The sequence below is a fragment of the Pleuronectes platessa genome, chromosome 15, assembly GCF_947347685.1.
Source record: "Pleuronectes platessa chromosome 15, fPlePla1.1, whole genome shotgun sequence".
NCBI classification, from domain to species: Eukaryota; Metazoa; Chordata; class Actinopteri; order Pleuronectiformes; family Pleuronectidae; genus Pleuronectes; species Pleuronectes platessa.
The window spans coordinates 6,487,585-6,503,127 of NC_070640.1; the positions used below are offsets into that span (position 1 = coordinate 6,487,585).

Below are 15,543 nucleotides of genomic sequence, written 5' to 3' on the forward strand. Positions count from 1 at the left end.
AAATTCAGAACAGGAACTGATGTCATCCACTCCAGGGTCCTTGAGACCCGGTGATAGTCAGACATAACACCGAGGGAAGGTTGTCAGACAGTCAAGGTTTTCTGGCTCTGGATGAAGGGAGAAAATGAAATTCAGAGGATAGATCGGTGAAGTCATCGGTCCAGAAGTAGAAGGAAGGATGTAGGTTGCTTGTGTTCTGTGTGTTATGTAACACCACAAGCACCTGGTTATGTAAGGCGTTACCTCTCAGCCCCCATGGACGCCCACATTCTAACTGATAGACATACCATCTGTCTGCCTTCCCTGCTGTGGTTCCAGTGGCTCGTTGTATATCCAGGGCAGAAGGAATGCAGTGGAATAAACCGAAGGGAAAAGCACAGTTGGCGGCGTGGATTAGCTCCGTCCGACTGTGTGCGTTTGTGCGTTTTGTGGCCCTCTAACAACATATTTGTGTACTAATTAATCTCTTGATTAAATCCTGCACAGATGAATAGCAGCGCTTTGTTCCCACGGTGACGGCGGCTTTGACATTTAATTCAACACTAAAATGCATCGCACAAACAACTGCACACCATTGTAATGAAGTGCACAACTTTGTGCTTTTGTAAAACGTTATCTGGGCATTACAATGGCTTTATGGGTATTGATTCCTTTTCAATGAAACACTGGAGAAGATGGAGGGATTTGAGGTTGTGTATAAGGTGTGCAATTACAAGTGATATATAGGTTCAGCATTTCCACCGTCTGTGCAACAGCATGCAAACAGTGTGCAGTTACAGCTGAGTGGACAGAAACAACCAGAGCTTTACAGCAGTCAGTCCTGCAGGATGGTCATTGGAGGAGATTGCAGAAACTGTTTGGAGAATTTGCTTTTCTAGGGAATATTCATGGCAACGCAGCATGCTGACTGGACTGACTTGATTGATTCACAGAAAACCACAGCTCCTGTGTTCTCTGGACCAACCTGTGCAGCCGTGTGTCTCACTGATGTGTTTTTAATTAAGGTCAAAAGCTGAGATCTGTGGCATTATGCTGACAATGCCAGATTTGTAGGTCTTTACTATATAGACACAATGTGATGTGACAGGATGTGATGTGTCCCCCTCCCTGTGATTTAATCCCAGGGGTATGTCCGTCTCTGCCTGTCTCCTCCGCTTTGCATTCTCTGACCCACTGGGGGCAACATGTGTGTTTATGTGTGTGTTTATGTGTGTGTGTGTATGTGTGTGTGTGTTCTCCAACACGCTGATCGGGTCGGCGGCATCGTACAGTAAACGTAAAGGAGGATGATGAGGTCAGACCGTTCTTGCTATAGCTCGCTGGCCCGCAGGTTCAGCTGACATGTGAAGTTAAGATCCACCAGTCGTCAGTCTGTTACCTCGGGGTGGGGGGGGCGCTCATGCAAACGTCAGCTGAAACGAGTAATTTCCTCTGTGGATGAGTTTGGGGAGATAATTATCTTTAAGGGTTACAAAAATTTGAAACTATTGAATTAAGCACAAAGAGAAGGGAACGTCGAGACAGTGATGTTCAGGATGGAGCAAGACGTGATCACAAGGATGAGCAAAAAAGGGCAAAGTGAGGAGAGGAAAGGAGCAGAAGAGAGAGGGAGAGAGAGAGAGAGAGCTGTAGAAATAGAGAGATCTTGTACGTGGATCCCAACAAAGCACAGAGTGCCAGAGAGGAGGCTGAGGAGAAAATTAGAGGGAAGAGCAAACATGCATGGGGCCGGCTGGTGGAAGGGAGGCCGAGTTGTAAACACAAGGGGCTGGAGAGGCAGCGAGGAGGAACGAGCACAAAGAGCTGCCCCTTGATGGAGAGCTGGGTAGTAGTGAGTGGACTTGCGAGTGGGATGGAGAGGAAACAAATAGCAGCATGTCATCACCGGCACCATGAGGGCTTCAAGTAAGTTTTCAGCTCTCCGTGCACGTCTCCTCTCCTGAAGTTTTCCTCTCTGGAATTTCTCTATTTTCAGCATCTTAAAAATATTTTTCATGATCCAACCTCGCGTTGCTTGGTATGTGATTTGGAGAGAGCAGCTATGCGGAGAATGATGGGAGAGGGATGTAATTGCTGGATTGTGGCGACGGGATCGTTTCCTGCTACCGTTCTCGTGTCATCTGAGGGTGAAGACCGAGGCTGTTTTATTGCCCCGCTGAACTTTGTCCACGGCGTCTCTGCGGTGCCTCTCCCAATCGCTGCCAGCGCCTTTAAAGCCATGAATGAGACCAGTGAGAGTGAATGTTGTGAAAGAGCCGTGAAAAGAGAGCAGTGACTGTAGGAGGAAGCAGATGCAAAGGCACTGCTCTTCGTGCTGAATCGTCTTATAACTGTGTGCAAGTTCAGAACTTGTATCAATCTCTTCTTACCTTTACATAATAATATCCCAAACATTTTTTACATTGCATAATAGCTACTGGACGGATGACCATGAAACTTATTAGAAGTATGCGGTACTGGTCATTACAGGGAGGTCCACAATATTTTATTTAATTTCAAGATAAGGCAATTTTTTACATTTTCATAGATTTACCAGGTAATAAATTATGGAATCAGATGGAAAAAATCTATGATTGTGTGCAAGTTGGTGCAGTTTGATTGAATTGAATGGGCCTTGGTGGACTTACGCTCTCTTTTAGGTGCTTTATTAGTTATTATATCATTTATATAGCCCATAATGCATTGTAAGGGGTTCTTGGTTGTGCAGAAAAGTGTCATGAAATAAAATGTATTTTTATTACTCTGATCATTCCATTGTCTTTGTGTGCAAAAAGACTTCCCAAAGAAAACATGTATAAAAAGTAGCAAACACAAACACCTGTAAAACATGTATTGATGTTGGCGGCAGCACCTGACTGGTTGTGTTGCAAAGGCCTGTTCAAATGTTTTTATATTTACAGCTAAAGCCTGACTGCTGTGTATATTGTTTGGAAGTATATACAGGATATTTAATGTTTAGCTGTGTAAACTGTGCAGCTTTTTCTGGCTCAGTGAATTCCCACAGGAAAATTAAGATGTTCCTCCCCTGTATGGGAAGAAAAATGAAGTCTTAAGTTCTGTGTTTCCCTCCTTGACTCTTTAAATGTATCTGTGCTTTATGCTTATAATAGTATAATATAAACACTTATAAAGTTAATAGTTCACATTGCTGATGATTGGGCTGTAAGACCTCAGTCCATCGAGATTCCCAGAGGAAAATTCAGTATCGTAAAAAATTCCTTCTCTAAAAAAAACATGTGATGATTCAGGTCATCTTACTGTTAACTTAATTTTTTCTGTTCTACAGAATAAAACCATAAATCCTACTGAAAATCTGCTTCTAAACTATGTGTGTAATCAAAATGCCTCAACTGCTTTATTTTCGCTTTACAGAGATTGAGGCTAAGGAGGCTTGTGATTGGCTTAGAGCAGCAGGATTTCCACAGTACGCCCAGCTTTATGAAGGTAAGACACACAAACACAGACACACACACACAGACACACACACACACACACACACACACACACACACACACACACACACACACATACACACACACACACAAACACACACACAGAGGGAGCCAAAGTCCAGAATTTACCCAGCTGCCTTGCTAAAACACAGGACTTGTCTCTTTCACATCTCTCCTTGGGTTACCTCCTGCTTCTCGTTTTCTCTCTCTCTCTCTCTCTCTCTCTCTCTCTCTCTCTCTCTCTCTCTCTCTCTCTTTGCTGCTCCTCTTCTTTTTCTGCCATCCCTTCATCTTCTGTGCTGCTGTGTTCTATTTCCAGGCTTCAGTTCCTGTCCAGAGGAAGAGGTCATGGGAAAGGCCTTGTTATCACCGCTGGGACCCTCACAGCTTCTCTCTCTCTCTCTCTCTCTCTCTTTCTGTCTCTCTCTCCTCCACCTTTCTCCCTCAACTCGCTCACCACTTCTCTCCATGTCCTCCCCCAGTCAACGCCTGTATTTTCACAGCTTTTCTCTCTTCCTGCCTTTCTCTCTTTTCACTTCACGCCCCTTGTCCTCCTTCCCTTCTTCCACCTCGCCCTAGTTTCCACCTTTCTGTAAAAACTACAGGCGTTCATTCAAGCGATGACCATCGGGCACAAACAGGAAGTGGCCCCAGTAATCTCAGAAGTAGCTCTTAAAATCCAGCAGTCCCTCTTTAACAACACACACACACACACACACACACAAACACACACACTGCATATGCTGTGAGCCCCAATAATGGCCGGCCTCTGCGCCTCTGTGGCGGCTTCCGGTTACACCATAGACTGTACATATAGGGTTACACAGAGAATCACCAAAATAAAAGGCTTGAGTCACTTTGGCATTGTGTAGAATCCAAGTTATTACAGGGTTTTCAAATGTGCGTGTTCTCTAAACTCCACGATGACAGGTGTTAAGTGTTGCGGCAGCAGTTGTGCGACCATACTTCACAGACCAACCCTCAGATCACCTGTCTTCTGTCAGTCATTAACCAGCACACTGGTAATTGTCTCGCTTTCTCCTTCCTCTCGTGCAGATTCCCAGTTTCCAGTTGACATTTCCTCGGTGAAAAGGGACCATGACTTCCTGGACCGGGATCTGGTGGAGCCGTTATGTCGGTGAGGACACTAATCCACATTCGCCCATCAGCCGCACATGAGGAGCTCATTCTCATCCACTACGCGTTCCACCGATCATTTAACACCATCAAAGTCTCGAAAACCCTTTTCTGGTCCCGCTGGTTCTGTTCCTCCGTCTTGTCCCCGCGGCCTGGTGCTCACCACCAATCATGAGTTGTCTGACCCTGACCCTTAATGAACTCCCCATCCCTGTCTCCCGCTCAGACAACCCCACCTTTGATCCCGTCGCCTCCCCTCCCCTCCGCCACGCTCTGATCTCCCATTCAAAGAGCAGAGACCCTCAGGGGGCAGAGCGAACGGGGGCTGAGGGTAACGAGGACGGAGCAGGGGGGGGGGTGTCCTCTGCCAGATGGGGCTTCGAGAGTGTGTTTTAAGTACGTCTGCACATCTCTGCGATATTTCAAATCATTGAAGTTCTTTTCCCCACACGCCCCCCCCCCCTCCCTTCCCTCCTCGTATCTTTCTCTCTCTCCTCGCCGCTCGCCCCTGCCTGCCCAGCGTGTAGGGCAGAGGAGGGTGTGGTAATAACAGCGTTAGTGATTTCTGACAGATATATTGCCGGTGATTACACTCAGCCCCCCCCCCCTCCCCCCCCCACCCCCCGTCCCAGGAGCTGTAAAACACTGCTAATGAGGTCTCGCTTGTTCACGTATAGGTCTTTAAAAAAAAAAGACCAACCTTAGTTTTTTTTTTTTTAGAAGAACCATTTAGATTTAAGATTATAGACTTGTGTCGTGTACGGAGCATAGAGTCTAAATCTGTAATGTGGCCACGCTGCAGGAGAAATACAGGGTTCGGAGATGACTACTGTATTTTCCAGCTCGTGTGTTTACTCTCAGCAGTTGATTTGACTTTGTGCTTCCTAGTCTTCAGGTTTACAATTGCAGCAACAAGCGACTCCTTGTCTGCCAGGACAGAGAAACATTGTACAAATCTTTTTTTTTTTTCTACTGTGCTATTATAGGCAGAAATCTTTCAAATGACAAAGGTCTCAAAAAGCATGTTTTTAATGTCCCCTGTCTTGAAAAGACACACGGACGCCACCCTTCTACCCAGCTGCTGTTCACGCCCCTGGAGTCGTAGGAAGGAGGGAGGATGTGGGTGGTGGGGGGGTTGGGGGGGGTGGGGCACACTGCAGGGTAAGGTTTGGTTAGGATTCTGCCCCCTCGCAGCACTCCAGAGGATGGACGTGAAAAAAAGGGGATTGGAATGGGTGACATGATGAAGGGAGGAGGGAGGCAAGTGGGGGAGGAGCCAGCTGTATTTTTTAGGGGGGGGAAGATGTGCCCCTCGAGGCTGAGGACGCCAGAGGAGGAGAGGGTGGGAGGGGAAAGGGGATAGACAGGGAAGAAGATGAAAGAGAAGGGGATGAAGAGGCTTGTCTGCAAAGGATCAGACTGAGGAGGGGAAAGGGGGAAGGAGGGAGTGAAAAGAAAGATAAGACAATGAATGTGAGCAGAGTGGATCTATCCAACCCACCAGCTCTGACATGTGTGACTCAATGTGTGTTGCAGACGTCTCAATACTCTGAACAAGTGTGCGTCCATGAAACTGGATGTCAGTCACCCCAGGAAGAAAGTAAGCCAATTTATTTTTATTATTATTTTTATTATTATTATTATTAGTAGTAGTAGTAGTGTTGTTGTTATTATTATTATTTTACCTGTTTATTCACAGCTTTTTCACAACGTTTTCTGTAATATCTTTGTGAAGGTTTGATTATTCATTACTTATTATTATACTAGTCTTTGTTAGGCTGACTCATTCTTTGTCGTGGCCATGTACACATGTGACGCACCATTTGATGCCACTTCTTGTTCTTAGATGTTAACCTGGTGCATTTGCATTGTTTGATCTAATCAAACTGGATCAATGAAGAGTCACGGCTGCACATTGACCAACCAAACCACAGTTAATGACTTCAGTCCCAGTCTGAACCATCATCCATCATTCCTGTCCTTCCATGTCACATTATGTTTAGATGTGATTTATTTTAAATGGTAAATGGTTTTGTATATAGCACTTTTCTAGTCTTGATGACCCCTCCAAATGGTTTACAGTACAGTTTTATATTCACCCATTCACACACACATTCAGACATCTATTAGCAGCACTTTAGTTGTTCTATGAGGGCCAAATCAGGGTTCAGCATCTTGCCCAAGGACACTTCGGCATGCAGATGGGAAAGACTGGGGATCGAACTACCGACCTTCAGGTTGAAGGACGACCATTCTACCCCTCAGCCACAGCCGCCCTTGTAAAGCTAGTGTAGTCCTCAGTAGACCACATGGCTCTGCCAAGGCCCAACAGACTCACACTCATAGATTTGCAAGATTAAAAAAAATCAGGATCCATGAATAAAATCCAATCTCGCATTGTGAAAGTAAGAGACGAAATTTCTGCATCTAAATTGAACGGGTTCTTTCCTGATCCAGACTGCATCTGTCCATCAAAATCCGTCCTGTAGTTTTGGTATAATCTTATTTATAAAAAAGACAGGCGTGAAAACATTACGTCTTTGGCAGAGGTCAGAATTAATCATGATTTTTCATAACGCCCGAGTCAGAAATAAATGTGTGTACACAATTATTTCTGACTCCTCCTGAATCCTTCCCCAGGGTGATGACTCCGATGAAGATGACCCGCTGGCGATCAGTAAACGGTGGACGTTTGAGTGGAGCAGCCGTCGCTGGTCTCGTTTACAAGACTTCCTGTTGGACAGCACCAATGAGAACAGCCCGACAGGTCAGGGGGGGGGTCTGCGCAGCACAGTGAGCAGCGAGAGCGTCCTGACAGACCTGAGCGAGCAGGAGATCCTGGACATTTCCTCGCTGCACAGTGAGGACTCCACCTCCGCCATGAACGACTCCATATCCATGGCGTCCCTCTCCGCTTCCTACCAGCCTCCCAGTGAGCTTTCACACTACAACTCCCTGCCAATGAAAAGCAGCCGCCATGGCCAAGGTGGGCGGAGCAAAGCCAAAGAGTTTTTGCGTCGCATGGAAGGGATGCGCACCTGGGGGCCGTCCACGAGGAGGAAAAGCTCAAACCGCCGGCCGCCACTCGTCATCAGTGGGCCGGTGTTACAGGGGGAGGAGCCTCAGGCACTGCAGGTGCTCCAGTGTACTCCCATCAGCCAATTAGAACCCAGTCCTAACAACCACCAAACTGATGAAGACACTCCCGCTGACACACTCACCAATGATTGTAAAGAGCAGTCCCTGGTGAGAGTGAGCGCCAGCAGTGAGGCAGTGACGCCCGATGTGAAGGAGCCGGGGTTCACCAAACCTCGCCCGGCCAGCAAGAGAAGCAGCATGTACCTGGAGGACATGGAGCTGCCTTCTCAGGGGAAGAGGACTGAGGTGCGGAGTCAGTTTGGCAGAAACCAGTTTCATTCACATGAGAACCTCCTCATTCACATCCCCAAAGACCATAAACCCGGCACCTTCCCCAAAGCTCTGTCCATCGAGAGCCTGGCGCCCTCCCCTGATGACAGGAACAATGGCCGTCAGACACGGACCCAACCCTCTACACCCTGCAACGGCCTGGGGGATCCCTGGTCCAACAAACCTCTCTCCAGGCCCCCCTGTCCCGGAGCTCCGCGGGGCAGCAGGGTGAGCGTGTACGACAACGTGCCGGGCTCGCACCTGTACGCCAGCACGGGGGACCTGCAAGACCTGGAGAGCGAGGACAACATGTTCCCTCACCTGGACGACATCATCCAGCACGTCAGCGGTTTGCAGCAGATCGTGGACCACTGGAGCCGCAGCGTGCTGCCCGAGGACGACACGGGGGAGGAGGAGGGGGAGGGCCGCACCACCCCCAGCGAGTGTGAGAGAGACGGGGTCTCCATGAACGATACAGATTCCACAGGGACCAGTCGGGAGAGGCGGGACTCTGGAGTCGGGGCCTCGCTGACGAGACCGCGGTGAGTTCAAGTGTTTTAAAGATGATTTGGTTTTATTGCAACTTTTGCTTTGTTTTAAAAAGTTTTAGTTGATCAGATAATTAGAACTCGCCAAAACTTTATTTGGAGGAAAGACTGAGAAAAAGAAACTGAAAGAGAGACGGCAACTGAAATAATCATCATCCAGCAGCGGGTAGTAATCAATCAAATCGAAGCTGAACCAGGCAGATGGGCTATAAAATGTGAGGGATGTTAACAATCAAGAGTTAATGAGTAATTTTACTGTTCACTCTCGTTTCCCTTGCTGGAGTTTGATATAGCTCCAGGTTTGGGGCCAGTATGAGGACAGTGTGATGCTCGGCTTCCTATTCCTGTGTTTCTTTTTAGTAATCTTTCTGCATTTCCAGACCTCAGCAGTTACTGTGTTTGATAGGAAAAACATCTAAAACGACTATGATAGGACCTCAATTGTGAAAATGTCTAATGTTGTTTAGTCATTTATTCTCTTCCCGTTCCCAGTCTGCGATGGCCCAGTTTCAGAACCTCTGATCATCTCAACCAGCCGGCGTCCTCGCTGCAGATCAGCAGCCAATCAGCAGGCCAGCTCAGCCTGCTGCAGAAGTTCTCTTTGCTCCGTCTCACCGCCATCATGGAGAAATACTCCATGTCTAATAAACACGGCTGGACATGGTGGGGCCACATTCTTCCACACCTCATGGAGATGGTTTCATCTCTTTGTCCTTATATTTTCTACTGTTCTCTAGAAACTGCTGTTAAACAAAATTATAATTCATACACAGACTTAAAATGCAGGGAATTTACCAAATGTGATTTCAGACATTAAAATTGTCTGAAAGAGTTTAATATACTTATAAACTTAAAATTAATAATTCAATATTCAATGTATTTTCATATAAACAATATGCTATATACTTCTCATTTTATTCTTTTAACCCTTTTTCAATTTTTTGGGGCAAACACAGGCACATCAGCGTGTTTTTATGACCCGTCCTGTTTGTTTTTATTATCCCCAAGAGGGAAATCCTGTTCGACATAAAGTTGGTTAATGAAAGCACAGACATTTCCTTCTCTCACGCACTTCCCTCGTTCTGTCTGTTGCTCCCAGGTCTGTGCCCAAGTTTATGAAGCGCATCAAGGTGCCCGACTACAAAGAGAAGAGTGTGTTTGGTGTTCCCCTCATCGTGCATGTCCAGCGCTGTGGTTTTCCCCTCCCTCTGTGTTTACAGCAGGCCCTCAGCCACCTCCGAACACACTGTCTGGACCAGGTTAGTTTTACAAGACCTGGCTTTTCTCCTCATCGTGCTCATATCTGTTGTTTACCTACGAGGCAGCTGAAAGCTTCACTGAACCCCTCGCTGCTTTCTGTGTCTTCCCCTCAGGTGGGATTGTTCCGCAAATCGGGCGTGAAGTCTCGTATCCTGGCTTTGAGGCAGCAGTGCGAGCTGTCCCCCGACTCCGTGAGCTACGAGGACCAGTCGGCGTACGACGTGGCCGACATGGTGAAGCAGTTCTTCAGAGACCTGCCTGAGCCTCTGCTCACCAGCAAGCTGGGGGAAACCTTCCTGCACATTTACCAATGTGAGTCGCCTCGCCTCCGAGCGATGAGTCCCCGCTGTGAAACACTGCATCTGCCTCAACTTTCCAAACAATTAACTGATGTTAAAGACACAAGTTGAATTTTTTAAGTAGTTTTCATTGCAGGTAAAGAAAGGACACCACAGTCAAATTAATACTTTGATTATCTTTAGTAGTAAAATGTTTATCATGTCCAAAATACAGCAATTGAGCTTGTTTAGGCCAGGAATAGGTTACTATGAGCATGACTTTATGTTTGAAATGTGCACATGTCCACTTTGACTGCATCATATTTTGGGTATTGGTGCCTGATGGGTTAAGCACAAACTACATAATCACAATTGTCCGCTGTTTGATTCCCAGCAAGGGAGCCTATGTTGCCTTGCCTTACCTCTGGCCTTGTTTCTGATCTCTGTCTAGACTGCCACATACCAATTAATGGCAAATTTCCTAAATGATAATCTCATATATATGTAATGTGTCAAATGTTTGGAAATGTGACCTTTGCTTTTCCTCCTCTTTTCCTCTTCTCTCCAGACGTCCCGAAGGAGCAGCGGATGCAGGCCGTCAGGGCGGCCATCTTGCTGATGCCGGACGAGAACAGGGAGGTTCTGCAGACGCTGCTCTCCTTCCTGCGCGACGTCACCTCCCTGGTGGAGGAGAACCAGATGACGCCCATGAACCTGGCTGTGTGTCTGGGGCCTTCGCTCTTCCACCTCAGCATCCTGAAGAACGAGACGCTGTCACCAAGGTGCACATTTAGACCAGTGAAGCCTCCGATGCTCAGAGAATAAACTCAGTGGTCTCAGTCCGTTGCTATTATTAACACTGAAGATACGTTTATGCATATTTGGTCAAACTTGTTATTTGTCATTTGAAGTGAAATCGAAGTTAATTCAGTATTCTTGCTACTTATGTCAAATTTTATTGTCTTATACTCGTTTTAATTGTGGCAATTGTTGCATTTAAGCCCACTAGTAAAACTACTTGTAATAGAAGTGGTACAATAATAATAATAGTCACTTATTTTCCTCTGTAGCCACCAGGACAATATCAATCTCTGTATTATTTCTCTCCAGGTCGATCCAGAAGAAGTACACCACCGGCCGTCCGGATCAGAAAGACCTGAGTGAGAACCTGGCCGCCACTCAGGGCCTGGCACACATGATCTCTGAGAGCCACCGTCTGTTCCAGGTCAGGATCTACTTCTTTATTAGTTTGATAGTCATTGTGCTGACTAATAAATAATACATGACCACCTCTTTATGTATGAAAATAACCAACAACATGAAGCCAAGGGAAGTTTCCACTGTATGATTGTGTTCAATGAGCTCAATTCTAAAGCTGTACGCCATCATCACCTTGAGACTGTCAGTTTGCACAGTGCTGTCAGTGGAAACCTCCTCAGGGACAAAGAGAAGCCGACTTCATTATGTGTTAGAGATTAATATGGTTCGAGGAGTTTTCCTATTAGAATCAACAGCTGACTCCTCCTAAGTGGATACTGTGCTGTATCGAGAATATTTGAGAACACATGAAAGTGGCCGGTGTTTGATTTTAAAGGCCTTCTCAGGATGGCAACATTTGAAAGAAGAGAGGAGCCTGGATATTAGAATAAAAGAACCATTAAAGTTGTTTTTAAAATAGGCCTGAGCTGATGTTACGTGACACGATGCACGTTCTCCTGGCTGCTCCACAGATCCCAGAGGAGATGGTGACCCAGTCTCGTAACTCCTACATGGAGGCCGAGCTGATGGTGCCGCCGCTGGACGAGCTGTGCAAGGCTCACGAGGAGGAGGTGGATGAAGACGAAGAGGAGGACGACGAGGAAGGATCCTACCATGGACACATAGAGGGCCTGGTCCAGAACCTGCTGAAAGATGCCAAAGACAAGAGCAAAGCCTGGGTGTCACGCTCAACTATTGACAATACAGAGCTGGCTTTTAGAAAGGTGCGTCATCACTGAGCTTCTGAAGAACATAAACATCCTGTGTGCAATATGTCACAATAAACCTAACACGCCTTGTGCTTGTGCATCAGGTCGGAGATGGAAACCCTCTGCGGCAGTGGCGTGTGTGCGTGGAGGTGCCCGCTACTCCCAATGAGGTGCTGCACCGGCTGCTCAGAGAGCGCCCCCTGTGGCAGACTGAGCTACGGCAGGAGAAGGTACTGGAGCCGCTGGACAGACAGACGGATGTGTACCAGTACTCCTGCTGCAACATGGCACCTCAACCCAACTGTGACTATGTGGTACTGAGGTCAGGACTGATGGATTTCACTGGTTTTTATGTGTGGAAGTTGTTCATTAAGACATTTGTTCATTACTGAGCTGTAGAGAGGATTCCACGTGCTGTTATCAACTGATAAGTTAAATTAATGAGCAGCATTATTATTTAGTTAGTATTTTAGGACTATTCTATCAATTCTGCCTGAAATACAAAAACATTTATAAAGCAACATGAGAATTTATTGGTTTTACAGAAGTAAACTCGTAAGTTTAGTTGTAATTTGAATTGTTTTGGTTTTTCAGACATTAAATTGAAATTTTTCATAGTTTTCTGGTTTTAGAGTCTATCTACCCACATACAGTTTGATCCGGTAGGTTTACATGGACATTAGCTCTGTGAATAAATATTACAAATAATCTTAAACATAAGAAGCTCTCTGTCACTTTCATTTTTTCAAAGTAGCTCTCAGAGGCCAAAAGAGGTTTGAGTCCCCTGGCTCAATTAAATAATTATTAGTTAGAAAAAGTTTTCGAGACATTAATCACTTATCTTCATTAAATGTCTCTCCCTCACTTTCTCTCAGATCGTGGCGCACAGAGCTGTGCAGAGGTTCCTGTGCGCTGGTGAGCGTGTCCGTGGAGCACGAGGACAGCCCACGCATGGGGGGGCTGCGGGGGGTCGTGCTGGAGTCGCAGTACCTCCTGGAGCCCTGTGGGGCGGAGAGGACCAGGCTCACACACATCTCCAGAGTGGACCTCAGGTGTGGGCCAACTCCAAGTGTCCTCACGGTGAAAGGTTTCAATCAACACCGCGATCGCTAATGTGCTTTATCTGCCATTTCCTGTCACAGGGGAAGATCTCCAGAATGGTACAACAAGGCCTTCGGTCACCTGTGTGTCAATGAAGTCCAGAGGATCCGCTCCTCTTTTCTCCCTCCAGATCAGACGGGCACCGAGGCCAAGGTCTGAGCCCCGGGACACGAGCTTTGTCCTGGGTCACACCGCCGGAGCAGCTGATCCAGGAGGGGAATCATCCAGGAAATGGACTTTGGTGTCTTTCCATGCTGCTGAGCCACACGGAGCCTGTCTGTACCCACACTGTACTGAGTCACACTCATTCACACACAGACGGGAGAGGAGTATTTTATATCATGTGATCGTGCACATGCGTCTTTTAACATCCAATCACTAATTTATTTTCCAGGGAACCATAGAACAAACATTTTAGTTCTTCTTTTCACATAATCAATTTTTAACCACGTGCCGTTATTGAAAGGTGAGGTTGAGTAGACAGTGAGTACTTTTCACTGTTTACTGGCTCCTTCTTTAAATCCATCAATGAAACAGTCTGCGTCGGCAGGTTTGATCATGAGATGCAAATACACAAACCAAAAGACACGAGTGAAACACAACGTCCTTAGCAGAGGCAACAATTTCATCTATTTTATAGAACAGACCTGACAAACAGGACATAATCACTGTTTTTGTCATTTTAAACACTGTCAGCTACAAACAACCACATTGACAAACACCTGATGATGACATCTTATCTACAATTATTATCTGATTAATCTTTTAATAAACTAGTGGAATCTGGATCTTCTTATATCTACATTTATAGCATGCACTTAATTATTCTATATTATTCTTGAGCCTTCTGCAGATGCTGTAAAGATCCATAGGAATGACTAGGACCAGTACAGTATGGGCACATGACAGCACCACATTGTGAAGAGTGAGCTAGTTTCAGGAAGAATCGAGGACACAAGGGATCGGGATCACAGACAATGGGAAACACTCATCGGGTCCATACATGTGCTTTAACCCTGATATGGAAACATTGAGTTGGATATCACTGTTGATTTAGTTCCCTGTCATTATTTTCAGTGTTAATCTTATCTAAATTAAATGTTATTTTAAAGTTATTATTGTCATTATCTCTGTACGTGGTATCATTGTGTTTTTATTGTCATTTATACAATGTCTAAGACATGAGACCATTTCACTGCTTCTGGGAAGCTTGTTTCAATATTTGCATGTGTGTGAGTGTGTGTGTGTGAGTGTGTGCGTGTGTGTGTGTGTGCATGGATGTGCATTTTAGATATACATCCAGTCTGTATAACAGCTGAGTCCAGCAGTATGGAACCGGCTGTAATTCTCACTATCTGACGCTTTCTGTGTTGTGGCAGCAGATCAACCCTCATCGCTTACCTACCTATCATATTGATATGCTGAAATGTGAACCTCCCACACAGCATCCTACTGAAGCAATAGCAGACTAGAGCCCGCTCCGCCATGACGCCGCCTCGGCTTTTTGTGTGTCTCCGCTGAATTGTGTTGCTACGATACAGTATCTCTACAGTGCCACCAAAGTCCCATGTGGATGCTGCTTGCTGGAGAACCATGTGTGCGTGTGTGTGTGTGTGTGTGTATATGTGTGTAAATATGTGTGTATGAGACAGACAAAGGAGTGAGTGAGTGACTTTGACCCGAGCCCTCGGCTGTAGTGCGGAGAGGCCCCTGACCGGAGCTGAGCAGCTGATCTGTGCTCGGTTACTTCTGACAAAGTGACGGATAATAGAACCGTTGTTTCTAAACAAGAGAATAAAAATGTATGAATTCAACAAATATGTGCTCCAGTGTCTGTTCATTCAACTGCTCCAATGTCACAGGGCTCAGGGTTGAGACTGGCCCTCCGCCCACAGCCCCCTTGTAAAAACATATTTACATTCACTAGATCTAGATTTGTTTTTGGATCTACACCAAATTTCCAACTCTCAAATCAAAGAGAATGCTGCAAAATGACCTCTCACAATGTTAAAGGGAAATCCTGGATCCGCCCCTAAGTTCAAGGTCATGCCCAACCCCTGTACAAAACCTTTAATGGGAATTGGTGGAGTAGTTTTTGCATTAGTCCTTTATGAATAACAAACTGATAAAACATGACCTCCTTGGCAGAAGAACAAATCATGGTAAACACAGATTACATTTTCCTCTGTCCTGTCCTACTTCGTCCATCGAGTGGTGCTGTTGCTCCGCTGGAGTCTGAAGGTCAGGACTGAATGAGAGAAAGTATGCCATGGAAAATATTTTTAGATAATGTGTTTCTCCCTGAGGACAATTTAACTGCCTGCGTCCTCTCAGTGGATGAATGAGCACGAATCTAAACCAGCACAGCTCGGATCAATACTCAATCACATTT

The 15,543-nt window shown here is 46.0% G+C and overlaps 1 protein-coding gene across 5 annotated transcripts in view; it reads left to right on the forward strand.

The window, feature by feature from the left end:
* The window catches only part of LOC128457221 (stAR-related lipid transfer protein 13), a 49,026-nt gene extending 34,057 nt beyond the window's left edge, over positions 1 to 14,969 (forward strand). For 4 of the 5 annotated variants that reach the window (XM_053441823.1, XM_053441821.1, XM_053441820.1 and 1 more), the window contains 13 exons: positions 3,373 to 3,444; positions 4,509 to 4,590; positions 6,126 to 6,189; positions 7,230 to 8,539; positions 9,038 to 9,208; positions 9,645 to 9,804; positions 9,919 to 10,117; positions 10,652 to 10,865; positions 11,194 to 11,308; positions 11,814 to 12,065; positions 12,155 to 12,372; positions 12,926 to 13,102; positions 13,193 to 14,969. In XM_053441823.1, coding sequence (XP_053297798.1) covers positions 3,373 to 3,444; positions 4,509 to 4,590; positions 6,126 to 6,189; positions 7,230 to 8,539; positions 9,038 to 9,208; positions 9,645 to 9,804; positions 9,919 to 10,117; positions 10,652 to 10,865; positions 11,194 to 11,308; positions 11,814 to 12,065; positions 12,155 to 12,372; positions 12,926 to 13,102; positions 13,193 to 13,310 — 3,152 coding nt within the window. In that variant the 3' untranslated portion in view covers positions 13,311 to 14,969. Of the gene's footprint in view, positions 1 to 1,542; positions 1,906 to 3,372; positions 3,445 to 4,508; positions 4,591 to 6,125; positions 6,190 to 7,229; positions 8,540 to 9,037; positions 9,209 to 9,644; positions 9,805 to 9,918; positions 10,118 to 10,651; positions 10,866 to 11,193; positions 11,309 to 11,813; positions 12,066 to 12,154; positions 12,373 to 12,925; positions 13,103 to 13,192 lie in introns of those variants that run through there. The other variant, XM_053441822.1, reaches the window with a different exon arrangement.
* Positions 14,970 to 15,543: the final 574 nt, after the last annotated feature.